Below are 13923 nucleotides of genomic sequence, written 5' to 3' on the forward strand. Positions count from 1 at the left end.
CGAGGATCCACATCGAACATGCACCTATAACAAAACAATCACCCCGTTAACAGACATAAATATCACCATAATAACAAACAGCTACAGCCCAAACTCAACCTTATACAGATACAAGGTGCGGGCGGACATATAAGCGAAAACGTGCTGATTCTCAATGACCTATATGCCGAACCACATCTTCACCTAGGCCCCAACGAGAAGCCTCCATCGCTGCACCAATGCGGAACGAATGAGACCCATACTCTTCCGACTTTTCACCCATCAACATTAAACAATGCTTAAAAACTGACACAAATTGGTACCAAGACAGCGCAAATCCGTCCGCATGTGTTAAGAACACACCCGGCGTTCCACCACGAACAGCCATAAAACTCCTTACTACAGCAATCGGGCAGGCTAAATGACCAGGAATAGCATACCATACCATTAGCCTACCTCTCCCATATTGATCCGTCTTAGAATGTCTCAACACACATTCCACCCTATCATCCAACACACGAACGTCACCCAAACGCAAACCCCTTTCCACCATACGTGAAGGACTAACTAGTTCGCTTATGTGAAATGCACCAAAAAAGGCTAACACAAAAGCCGCCGAAAACAACGCTATCTCATAATGGGAATAACAGACTGCAGACAACCCAACAACTTCTTCAACAGTGCAAAAGAGACTGGCCTCCTATCTCGACTAGCCGTGCCTTTCCGAAAACCCTTCATGGCCTGATTCACCAAAAAGTCCTTTGTGATATCTTTCACACCCTGTAACTTAAACAGAAATGCCAAAGCCACTAATCTCTGCGACACTGCGGAGAACAATCTACCCGAAACGAAATCTAGTCCTAAAAAGGATAACACTAAACACAACCTATCCTTATCAGAATCATCCACCTCCGTGCAATCAAAGCTTCCCACTCTAGCCATACTTTTTGATACCGATTCCACGTAGTCTCCGTCACTGAATTCTTGATTAAATCGGAAACTACACCTTGACTAGTCTCCACAACACACTGGGGACATTCCGCTCCCACTTCGTCTGCCCATGGCACCAGCTGGCGAAACCTGTCGAACTGAAAACGAGACAATGCTTCAGTCACTTCATTCAATATCCCCGGCACATACCTTGCCACTATGAACACATTCCTTTCCAAACATCGCAACGCCAAGTGACGTAGGTATGCCACTACAGGTGGAGTTTTGCAGACAAATAATTTATTGCATGAACCACCGACAGGTTATCACTAGTGTTGAGCCACCCCCGTAGTGTTCGGGTTCGGTTCGTCGAACACCGGGATGTTCGTGGAACTGTTCGTCGAACACCTTAGAACACTGTCAAATACCGTCGAACACCGTTAAAACCAATGGCAGGCAAACAAAAACACATAGAAAACACCTTCAAAGGTGTCCAAAATCTGACAAACTGCTCAGAAGACACTCTCTTTAAAAATGCCTGCCGGCAATTCAGCATTGGTACCCGACAATTTAGAACAGAAAGAATAGAGCATCACACATAGATTAGATAGATAGAAACATGTCAGTCACATACAGTACAGACCAAAAGTTTGGACACACCTCATTTAAAGATTTTTCTGTATTTTCATGACTATAAAAATTGTACATTCACACTGAAGGCATCAAAACTATGAATTAACACATGTGGAATTATATACTTAACAAAAAAGTGTGAAACAACTGAAAATATGTCTTATATTCTAGGTTCTTCAAAGTAGCCACCTTTTGCTTTGATGACTGCTTTGCACACTCTTGGCATTCTTTGGCACACCATATTTTCAGTTGTTTCACACTTTTTTGTTAAGTATATAATTCCACATGTGTTAATTCATAGTCTTGATGCCTTCAGTGTGAATGTACAATTTTCAAAGTCATGAAATTACAGAAAAATCTTTAAATTAGAAGGTGTGTCCAAACTTTTGGTCTGTACTGTATATAAGAAGTACAGTGATAGTGTTGGTTACTGTACTTGTCATTTAGTGTTAAAGGATTTATTAAAAAAAATAATAGTGTTTTCATGCACCGTCTCTTTAAAAAAGCTGGCCGGCAATTCAGCATCGTACCCGACAATTTAGAACAGAAAGAATAGAGCATCACACATAGATTAGATAGATAGAAACATGTCAGTCACATATATAATAAGTACAGTGATAGTGTTGATTACTGTACTTGTCATTTAGTGTTAACCCCTTAACAACGGGTGACGTATTAGTACGCATATTTGCGTACCCCCCCGTTCAGTGAGGGCTGCTGCGCTGAGCCCTCACTGAACGGAGCACATGTCAGCTGATTCTTACAGCTGACATGTGCCCGCAACAGCCCCGGGTGGAATCGCGATTGACCCGCGGCTGTTAACATGTTAAATGCCGCTGTCAATCTCCGACAGTGGCATTTAACTCGGGCTTCCTGGAAGCGCGTCCTAAGCCCCGCCCACCGGCGACCCCGTCACGTGATCGTGGGTCACCGATGGGTGGGCATGACAACCCAGGGTCTGCAGCAGACGCCTGTGGTTGTCATGATCTGGTCGCTATGAGCGCCACCTAGTGGTCGGCGCTCAAAGCACAGGACCATTTCTGCTGCATGCAGGGGACCTGCTCGTCCCCTGTATGTAGCAGAAGCGATCCGACAGTTGCTGCTTTTAGTATCCTATGGAGACTATTGAAGCAAGCAAAAAGTGAAAAAAAAAAAGTTTTTAAAAATATAAAAAAAAATAAAAAAATATAAAAGTTTAAATCACCCCCCTTTCGCCCCATTCAAAATAAAATATAAAAAAAAAACCCTACATACACATATTTGGTATCGCCGCGTTCAGAATCGCCCGATCTATCAATATAAAAAAAGAATTAATCCGATCGGTACACGGCGTAACGAGAAAAAAATTCTAAACGCCAGAATTACGTTTTTTGGTTGCCGCAAAATTGCAATAAAATGCAATACGGGCGATTAAAACATCGGATTTTTCCCAAAATGGTATCAATAAAAACGTCAGCCCGGCGTGCAAAAAATAAGCCCTCACCCAGGCCCAGATCACGAAAAATGGAGACGCTACAGGTCTCGGAAAATGGCGCTATTTTTTATTTTTTTATTTTTTTATTTTTTTTACCAAATTTTGGAATTTTTTTTCACCACTTAAATATAAAAGAACCTATACATGTTTGGTGTCTATGAACTCGTAATGACCTGGAGAATAAGAATGGCAGGTCAGTTTTAGCATTCAGTGAACGTGGTAAAAAAAATAAATAAAAAACAACTGTGGTATTGCACTTTTTTTGCAATTTTACCTCACTTGGAATTTTTTTCCCATTTTCCCGTACAGGATATGGTAAAACTAGTAATGGCGTTGAAAAGTACAACTCATCCCGCAAAAAATAAGCCCTCACATGGCCATATTGACCAAAAAATAAAAACGCTATGGCTCTGGGAACAAGGGGAGCAAAAAATGAAAATGCAAAATCGGAAAATGCTCCGGGGCTTAAGGGGTTAAAATAAAGGATTTATTAAAAAAAAAAATTGGCGTGGGGTTCCCCATAACTTTAGTCTCTAGCGGAGGTTAAGCAGACGGCTGGGGCAGATGTTTGAAGCCTGGGAAGGGGGTAATACCCACGGAGCTTCCCAGGCTACTAATATCAGCCCCCAGCTGAATACCTAGCCTTTACTAGCTATTAAAATGGGGGACCCAAGAAAAAAATGACGTGGGGTCCCCCCTATTTTAATAGCTAGCAAAGGCTAGGCAGACAGCTGGGGGCTGATATTAATAGCCCAGGAAGGGTGCCATGAATATTGGCCCCCTCCCAGGCTAGAAACACCAGCCGTCAGCCGCCCCAGAAATGGCGCATCCATAGGATTGTGTGTTTATTTCAATTAAAGGACTTTATTCTGGGTGTTGTGTTTTTTTTAAATACTTTACTAGAAATTCATGGCGTTCATGTCTAATATTGGCGTGACCCCATGAATTTCGGGCTTAGGGCCAGCTGATAATACCAAGCTGGCCCTAGCCCCTTTATTACCCAGTGAGCCACCGCACCAGGGCCCTGGATGAGTTGGGTACAGTGCCAGAAGATGGTGCTTCTATGAACGCGCCATTTTCTAGGGTGGCTGTGGACTGCAATTTTCAGTGGGGGGGGGGGCAGAAAGCTTGGGCCTCCCTGCGCTGCGGATTCCAGCCCCCAGCTGCCTAGTTGTACCGGGCTGGACACAAAAATAGGCTTCCCTATATTGTTGTGTCCGGCCAGGTACAAATAGGCAGCTGGTGGTTGGGGGCAGCCGGTTCCTGCCTGCTGTACCTGGCTGGACACAAAAATAGGGCGAAGCCCCACGTCAATTTTATTTTAATTATTTCATGAAATTCATGAAATAATTAAAAAAAAAAATACGTGGGGCTTCGCCCTATCTTTGTGTCCAGCCAGGTACAGCAGGCAGGAACGGGCCAACACCTGCAAGTTACCTAGACCTGTAACAGAAGCCACTATACTCCAATAGTGACTTTCCACCGCAACAGACCCTATCCCTATTACCCCACTGCCACCGCTACAGGGCAGTGGGAAGAGCGAGGCTAAGTGCCAGAATTGGCGGATGCGCCATTTCTGGGGCGGCTGACGGCTGGTGTTTCTAGCCTGGGAGGGGGCCAATATTCATGGCACCCTTCCTAGGCTATTAATATCAGCCCCCAGCTGTCTGCCTAGCCTTTACTAGCTATTAAAATAGGGGGGACCCCACGTCATTTTTTTCTTGGGTCCCCCTTTTTAATAGCTAGTAAAGGCTAGGTATTCAGCTGGGGGCTGATATTAGTAGCCTGGGAAGCTCCGTGGGTATTATCCCCTTCCCAGGCTTCAAACATCTGCCCCAGCCGTCTGCTTAACCTTCGCTAGAGACTAAAATTATGGGGAACCCCACGCCAATTTTTTTTTTAATAAATCCTTTATTTTAACACTAAATGACAAGTACAGTAATCAACACTATCACTGTACTTATTATATATGTGACTGACATGTTTCTATCTATCTAATCTATGTGTGATGCTCTATTCTTTCTGTTCTAAATTGTCCGGTACCGGTGTATGCCGCTGCTGAATTGCCGGCTTTTCATGTTTCACTGTGAGCACTGTTCCCATCGATTTGGGCAACCACTGTAATGCCACAACCACCATGGCTGTGGCATTACAGTGAGTGGCAGACAATCCCTGCATGATGTGAAAAAATCCAGTTATGATTTTGGTGCACGAACAGTTATCGAACATAACCTTGAACAGCCAAATTTTTTGCAAATCATTCGCGTTCGTCTAACGACTCGAACACCACCCAAAACAGCTTGAATTTGAGATTGGCAAACAGTTCTAGTCGAACACCGTTCATCTCTAGTTATCACAATAAAAACAAACCTTCTTTCCGCTAAACTCTGCCCCCCACAATTCCAGGGTCATTACAACTGGGAATAATTCCAACCAGGACAAGTTTTTTACCAAACCTGCTTTCTGCCACGACACCGGCCAAGGACCTACGCACCAATGTCCCTGAAAAAACGCTCCAACACCCAATGATCCAGCAGCATCCGTGTAAAGCTGCGAGTGCTGATTGGACACCACTTTCTCCATCCACAGCGTACAACCATTATATGACGCCAGAAAGGACTCCCAAACCGCCAGATCCGCCTTGATCTCCTGAGTAATAAGAACAAAATGATGCGGCGACGATTTTCCTGCTACCTCCGCCGACAAACGCCTGGAAAACACCCTGCCTATCGGCATTAGCCAGCAAGCAAAATTAAGGTTACTCAACAATGACTGTACTACCTTCAAACTTACTTTCTTGGCCCGATGCACCGCCAATACTGCCAACGGCAAATCCACCAACTTTCCTTCAGGAAGCCTACACTCCATCACCTCACTGTCAATTTCTATACCCAAAAAACACATCACCATAGCTGGGCCCTCATCTTGTCTGCAGCTAATGGGATCCCAAACAATACCGCCACCTTCTTTAACGTTACCAACAAAACTGAACACACTAACGAGCCAGAAGGCCCACCACAAAAGAAATCATCGAGGTAGTGAATTATTGAAGAGACCCCCGACACGTCCTGAACCACCCATTCAACAAATGAACTAAAAGCCTCAAAATACGAACACGATATGGAGCAGCCCATGGGCAAACAACGATCTCCAAAAAATTTTCCATCCCACATGCAACTTAACAGATGAAGACTGTCCGGATGCACTGGAAGCAGGCAAAACGCCGCCTCAATATCCGATTTTGCCATCAACGCACCCTGCCCTGCTGCCCTTACCAACTCTAATGCCTTATCAAATGAAACATAAGACACTGACGATAACTCTACCGGGATGCCATCATTCACTGATTCCCCTTCTGGATAAGATAAATCATGGATAAGCCAAAACGTATTTGGTTCCCGCTTGGGTACAACACCCAAAGGGGAACTTCTCAATTCTGGCCAAGGCGGATCCAGAAACTGTCCTGCCATGCACCCCAAAGCCACTTCATTATTCAGCTTTTCCATCACCACCTCAGGGTGTTCTCTTGCCGATTTTCAAATTTCCCGGCCTAAATTTTAGTGCTCCAGGATCAAATGGTATCCTGAAACCCTCAGAAAAAACAAGCTCAATTAACCTGGCCGCCTCCGTATCTGGGTATCTATTTAAAAACGGAAGCATTGCCCCGACCTCCCTCTTTCTGGGACCCTCACCTGCTTTGCCTTTTGCCCGTTTAAAGCACTTACCGAGCCCGTGACTCCCCCCACATCTGGAACACTCGTGCTTAAACTTGCATGTGCCCCCAAACTTACATTGCCCCTCTTTGTACTGCCAACAAAAACCTTTCTTTTGAGACACCAAAGATCCACTGGCTGATCCCAAACCTCCGGTACCACCCCGAAAGGGCTGAAACCGAGGGCTGTCATTAAACGCATCCATAAGGAAATATCCTTGTGATCCCAACGCATGCCCGTTCTCATAACCTTTCTTTGTCTAAACTGCTCATCATATCTGAGTCACGCCAAACCCCCATAAACCCTATGCGCCTCACCTATTGCATCCATATAACGGAAAAGAGCTGAGCAATGCTCCAGCTCCTTTTCCCCAATAACACCTGCTAAAATTGCAAAGGCCTGTAGCCAATTTGAAAATGCCCTTGGAATTAACCGGCACCTACGTTTTTCTTCTTCCTCCTTTTCTTTTTTTCGAATCACTAGGTTTAACCTTATCGAGATTAAACTTTTCTAACCGGAGCAACGAAAAAATTTCCACATACTCCCCTTTCCAAATTTTTTCTCGCACCTCTTTCTTTAAATGTGCCCCCAAAGGGCACTCAAAACATACTTACATCTCACTCCTGGACCTATCATCCAACCGAACCACCTCATCCTCCTTTTCTTTTTCCTTTTCTTTCTCAGTATTACTATTTTCGTGTGATACCACCGAGCCACCTCGCTGCAGGCCCACACCAACCGTATCCTGTGATATGTCCCCTGACTGCTCAGATCCCTCTCCTGACCTCACATCACTTGCCTGCTATGACGCCAAGCCCTGCAATACCTAATAATTGACCCCATAGATCATGCCCCCCACCACTTGATCCTTGAATAATCCCTGTAACACCCTCCGAATTACTAACCCCCAACACACCCCGAGCACAACCCACATCAGTTAAATTATGAACAATCGTCGTCTCTTCACCAGGCTGCCTCGGAGAGATCCTCTGACCAGCCGCGACATCTCCTGATGGAACTTGCTCATGTTCTGACGGCCTGGATGAAATCTTGCTGTCTTCTCCGCTGTTCTCCATGCTTTCAACGTCGTCAGGCCTTGATAAGGCCGCAGAAGGAGCTGCCCGATGACGCTGCCGTTCCGCTTCCTGCCCCTGGCCGATGATCTTAAAGGGGCCCCGTGGGACACCCTGCCCCCGCGATCCCCCATGGCACTCCTAGACTCCGAATCCTCCTCTGCCACGTCGGGCCCATCTGCAGACCCGGACCCACCCTGCTGCCTGAAGGAGGGCCGCTCATCTCTCATCCGCCCCCTTTCTTGATCACCTGCTGCAGCACCGGTGTTCCTCCTGGCCCTGCTGCACCTCCACCCTGCAGGCCGTGCTCCTCCCTGCCGATTGCGGGAGGGCCCTGCACGCTCCCACCCCCGCCGGGTTGCTCTTTTTTTTTTTTATTATAATGCATTTTATTGTATTATAATTATTACCAACCTTTATTGGTGCACATAATAAGAATTTGGTATTTGTTGTCCCTTTGCTTTTTTGGTTTTTCATAGAAAAGGGGTTTACAAAATCTCTTTTCACACAGAGGAAACCAGCAGAACTTACATTTGGGCATACATTAATTTCCAGCAAAAACTGCATCATGAAACCTTCACTATCTGAACATAGCTGAAGCTGAATTGTTTTCTGCTTTAGTTTGTTTAATGGGAGCCACAAATGCTGTGCCATAACTGCAATATGTTAAGTCTAACTATAATTTTGTAAAATTTTTATATATTATCAGCAATTCATAGTGTTGCTGATCAGTGGGTGGTTGGGTCTCGGACCTGAGATACCCATCGATCGGTCAAAACACTCTTCTGAAGCGTGAAGCTCCTGCATGAACTGCGCGCAAGGTGGGTAGGGGTTCAATACTAAGTCTATACATCTGTAAATTCATTCTCATGCAGCAGGGTACAAACCCATAGACTCACTATGGGTTGAACGGGAAATTAGCATACTAGGTGCCTTAAAATTTAGAAGCCAATATCTCCGCAACCGGGAAAGAAAAATAAAAAAAGGAAACTATATTTTTATTCAGCTCTTTGGTCCTTTTATCATGATGTAGCTAGTTTAACATGCAAAAATTGGAGAAAGGTCCTCTTTAAAGGCAAGGTGTCGTGATTTTTATTTTTGTATTAATAATTATTGATTATGCAATCAATTATGGGTGTGTATGTGTCTGAGCATGACACACATCTCAAATATAGCAGCCCCGGTACATAGGAGAATGCAGTCAGTGTCCGACTGGATCTCCTGCACTGTGGCTGCCTCCAACTGTGACCTGGAGGCCATCTGTGATAAAACCCAGGGCCACATATCTAATGCCCATCATGCCTGATGCAACCCAGAGTCATATATTTAATGCCCATCATGCGTGATACCCCTCCAGAGCCGTGTATCTAATCCCATCATCTGTGATACAACCCAGAGCCGCGTATCTAATGCCCATTATCTGTGATACAACCCAGAGCCGTGTATCTAAGGCCCTTCCTGTGTGATACAAACCAGAGCCATATATTTAATCCCATCATCATATAACCTAGAGCTGCGTATCTAATGCCCATCATCTGTGAAACAACCTAGAGCTGTGTATCTAATCCCATCTGTGATACAACCCATGGCCGCTTATCTAATGCCCATGATCTGTAATACAACCCAGTGCGCTGTGATACAACCCAGAGCGACGTATCTAATGCTCATTATCTGTGATACAACTTAGAGCCATGTATCTAATGCCTGTCATGTGTGGTACAGCCCACAGAGATGCGCATTCTATTCCAGCATGTGATACACTCTGTGTATCCAATCCCAGTGTATATGACACATTACACCACAGTTCCCATAGAAGTGGATGGAGTGGGGGTCACACATTACAATAGTGCTTCCAAGAAAGTGGACGGAGCGGTGTCAGACATTACACCACTACTCCCCTAGAAATGGATGTAGCGGTGTCACACATTACACCTCTGCTTCCATAGAAGTGGATGGAGCGGGTGTCACACATTACACCACAGCTCCCATAGAAGTAGATGGAGTATGCGTCACAGATTACACCACAGCTCCCCTAGTAGTGGACGGTAGTATTGAGTGAATTTGTTCGGCATTTCAAATTCAGGTTCGTGTTCGGGGTTCCGGCTTGTTCGCGCCAAAAAATCAGCTCCGCCCACGTGTGATGTGGCAAATCAGGGATGTTCGTGGGCAGAGCCAATTTTTTGGCGCGAACAAGCCGGAACCCCGAACACGAACATGAATTTGAAACTCCAAACAAATTCGCTCAACACTAGTGGACGGCACACAATACACTGCTCCCATAGAAGTTGACGGAGCGGGGCCTTACATATCTAATCCTATCCTGTGTGATACACTCCGCTGAGCCCTGTGTCTAATCCCATCAAATGTGATACACTACACTGACCCCTGTATCTATCCCCAGCGTGTGATACCGTCCGCATATCTAATCGCAGCACATAATACACTCCTAGTAGCTTACCCCAGCATACGATACGGCTAACATCACCAACTAACAGAATCAGAGCTGTCAGTCATCTTCAGTGACACTTTCCACATGTCAATATCACTTTGTAGTCATCAACAAAATGGCTCCGCACTGTGATCCTAAGCTTAATCCTCCCTTATCCTTTTGAAAACACCCAGAGAGTGACATCACACACGTAAGCTAATCCCGCCTACTTTTACTGCAGTCGTAATTCGAGCTAGCAGTACACTAGGTTTCCAAGGCAGATGTCAGCAGCTGCTTCCCCTAGTGTTTAAAAGTGGAAAATATAAAAACTTTTTAAATTATTTTTCACATTTTATGCCATTAAAAACATTTAAATTTTTTTAAAAAATTAAAACATTAATACTTTGCATTTTTGCAAACAATTTTTTATGGCACCTTCCCTTTAAGTAATTAAAAAAAAACAACTACACGAGTTTTGCAGCATAATTGTACTAACTTGAAAAATCAAAATGGAGGAGAAATATTGTGGAATTCTGTTTTTTCAGCATTTCACCGCACAGGAAACTTATTTCTGTTTTCCAGTATATTACATGGTAAAATGGTTGGTGCCATTCAAAATTCCAAACATCTCACAAAAAACAAGCCCTCGCTATGTTGATAGAAAAATAAAAAAAACCCTCATGATTTTTGAATTAAGGGAAGGAAAATTCAAAAGAGCAAAATTGAAAATTACCCTGGGTGGGAAGCTGTCAGGCTTTCTTTAACACCCCTTCATGACATATGACGTACATTTATGTCATATGTTGTGTCCTTCCCTTTGTTGTGGGCTCACAAGCATCTTTCCCCGCACATGACGGCTGATATAAACAGCCATCATCCACAGTAATTGACCAGTGTGAATATCCTTTTGTTACACAGGCTTCTGCCAATCACAGATGACTCTGCACTTACCCAGTCTGTTTGCTTCAGGTTTATCTCCATCAAAAACTTCCACAAAATCCTGACAACCTCCTATGATGACGGCAGCTTGTAGGGTGAAGTTTGTAAAGACAATGTGAATTTTCTCGCTGGGTTGAACTGTTATTTTCCACGTGCAAGCTTTACTTCTTGGGTACAGGAAAGGCCAGTTGGGTGACATAAACTCTCCTTTGTCTGTATTGAAATGACCACCACAGTTTGCAATGCCTAAAAAATACAGATATATTGTAAAGAATTCATTGAAGGAAGCCATTACAGATTCTCTCTGGACTTTAATCTTAAAGGGAACCGGTCACCTCTAAAAATGCTTTATATAGTGGTAATCTGCAGGAAAGTAGGATATTAATCATGTTCGGATGGTTTACTGGAGCAACTGCTACAGGGAGAAAACAAAGTTATATTCTCCTTGCAGCTGCTCGTTTCCAGACATCAGGACAGTTAAGGGGGCTATGACAGTCATCGTTCACACTGCACACATACAGTTCACACATACGCTGCAGAGCAGGTTGTCAATCACTGTTCTGGGTGCTAATCACAGTATAGTGATTAGTGACTGGAACAGCTCCCTGCACCGCTCTGATAACTGAATGCAAGCGGCTGCAGGGAGAATATAACTTCATTTTCTCCCTGCTCCAGTAAAACAACCAGATAGGATTTAGATGCTATTTACCTGCAGATTACCACTATTTCTGGTAGTGACAGGTTCTCTTTAAAGCCCCAAAAGCTAGTATACATAAAAGGAACAAGCACAGCGGGTACTTCCACAGGTCCAGCTCCGACTTTCTTGCACTTCTCTGTGTCTGCGGGATGACAGGCTGGATGGCAGCGTTCTGCTGCGGTCCAGCCTGTCATCTCGATGTAGCAGAGCTGAAGCTGTCATGGGAACCACGGAAAGGTAAGGATGATGTTGCTTTATTATTTTTCTTTTATTTCAGGAGATCGTTGGCTTCAGCTGGAATGGGTGTGATGGTAAGTATGGTTTAATTTAGAACAATAAAGAATTGTGTGTTTATTTCAATTAAAGGACTTTTTTCTGGGTGTTGTGTTTTTTTTAAATACTTTACTAGAAATTCATGGTGGTCATGTCTAATATTGGCGTGACCCCATGAATTTTGGGCTTAGGGCCAGCTGATAATGCCAAGCTGGCCCTAACCCCTTTATTACCCAGTGAGCCACCGCATCAGGGCCCTGGATGAGTTGGGTACAGCGCCAGAAGATGGCGCTTCTATGAACGCGCCACTTTCCGGGGTGGCTGCGGACTGCAATTTGCAGCGGGGGTGGCCCAGAAAGCTTGGGCCTCCCTGCGCTGCGGATTCCAGCCCCCAGCTGCATAGTTGTACCTGGCTGGACACAAAAACAGGGCGAAGCCCCACGTCAATTTTCTTTAAATTATTTCATGAAATAATTAAGAAAAAAAGGGCTTCCCTATATTGTTGTGTCCGGCCAGGTACAAATAGGCAGCTGGTGGTTGGGGGCAGCCCGTTCCTGCCTGCTGCACCTGACTGGACACAAATATAGTGCGAAGCCCCACGTCAATTTTTTTTTAATTATTTCATGAATTTCCTGAAATAATTTAAAAAAATTGAAGTGGGGCTTCGCACTATATTTGTGTCCAGCCAGGTACAGCAGGCAGGAACGGGCTGCCCCCAACCACCAGCTGCCTATTTGTACCTGGCCGGACACAACAATATAGGGAAGGCCTTTTTTTCTTAATTATTTCATGAATTTCATGAAATAATTAAAAAAAAAATACGTGGGGCTTCGCCCTATTTTTGTGTCCAGCCAGGTACAACTAGGCAGCTGGGGGCTGGAATCTGCAGCGCAGGGAGGCCCAAGCTTTCTGGGCCCCCCCCGCTGCAAATTGCAGTCCGCAGCCACCCCGGAAAATGGCGCGTTCATAGAAGCGCCATCTTCTGGCGCTGTACCCAACTCATCCAGGGCCCTGGTGCGGTGGCTCACTGGGTAATAAAGGGGTTAGGGCCAGCTTGGTATTATCAGCTGGCCCCAAGCCCAAAATTCATGGGGTCACGCCAGTATTAGACATGACCGCCATGAATTTCTAGTAAAGTATTTAAAAAAAACACAACACCCAGAATAAAGTCCTTTAATTGAAATAAACACACAATTCTTTATTGTTCTAAATTAAACTATACTTACCATCACGCCCATTCCAGCTGAAGCCAACGATCTCCTGCAATAAAAGAAAAATAATAAACCAACCTCATCCTTACCTTTCCATGGTTCCCACGACAGCTTCAGCTCTGCTACATCGAGATGACAGGCTGGACCGCAGCAGAACGCTGCCATCCAGCCTGTCATGCCGCAGACACTGAGAAGAGCAGGCATGCTTGCGCTCCTCAGTGTCTCGCTGTGACGGCATCCAGATGAGCCGAGTTCATGTCCAATGAACTCAGCTCACCTCATGCACGTCACTGACAGCGTGGGAAAATTCTCACGCTGAAGTGCTGAGTGCAGGAGAATTGTCCCACGCTGTCAGTGACGTGCATGAGGTGAGCTCATGTCCAATGAACTCAGCTCACCTCATGCACCTCACTGACAGCGTGGGAAAATTCTCCTGCACTCAGCGCTTCAGCGTGAGAATTCTCCCACGCTGTAAGTGACGTGCATGAGGTGCGCCGAGTTCATTGGACATGAACTCGTCTCATCTTTATGCCGTCACAGCCAGACACTGCAGAGCGCAAGCAAGCCTGCGCT

At 45.0% G+C, this 13923-nt stretch overlaps 1 protein-coding gene across 1 annotated transcript in view; it reads right to left on the reverse strand.

Moving 5' to 3' along the window:
• The window catches only part of LOC141153370 (ovochymase-2-like), a 127011-nt gene that overhangs the window by 24742 nt on the left and 88346 nt on the right, over positions 1-13923 (reverse strand). The window contains exon 19 of the mRNA XM_073638080.1: positions 11182-11415. Coding sequence (XP_073494181.1) covers positions 11182-11415 — 234 coding nt within the window. The remainder of the gene's footprint in view (positions 1-11181; positions 11416-13923) is intronic.

The sequence above is a fragment of the Phyllobates terribilis genome, unplaced genomic scaffold (genome assembly GCF_046119375.1).
Source record: "Phyllobates terribilis strain yellow unplaced genomic scaffold, ASM4611937v1 Scaffold_1__5_contigs__length_1240528914, whole genome shotgun sequence".
NCBI lineage: Eukaryota > Metazoa > Chordata > Amphibia > Anura > Dendrobatidae > Phyllobates > Phyllobates terribilis.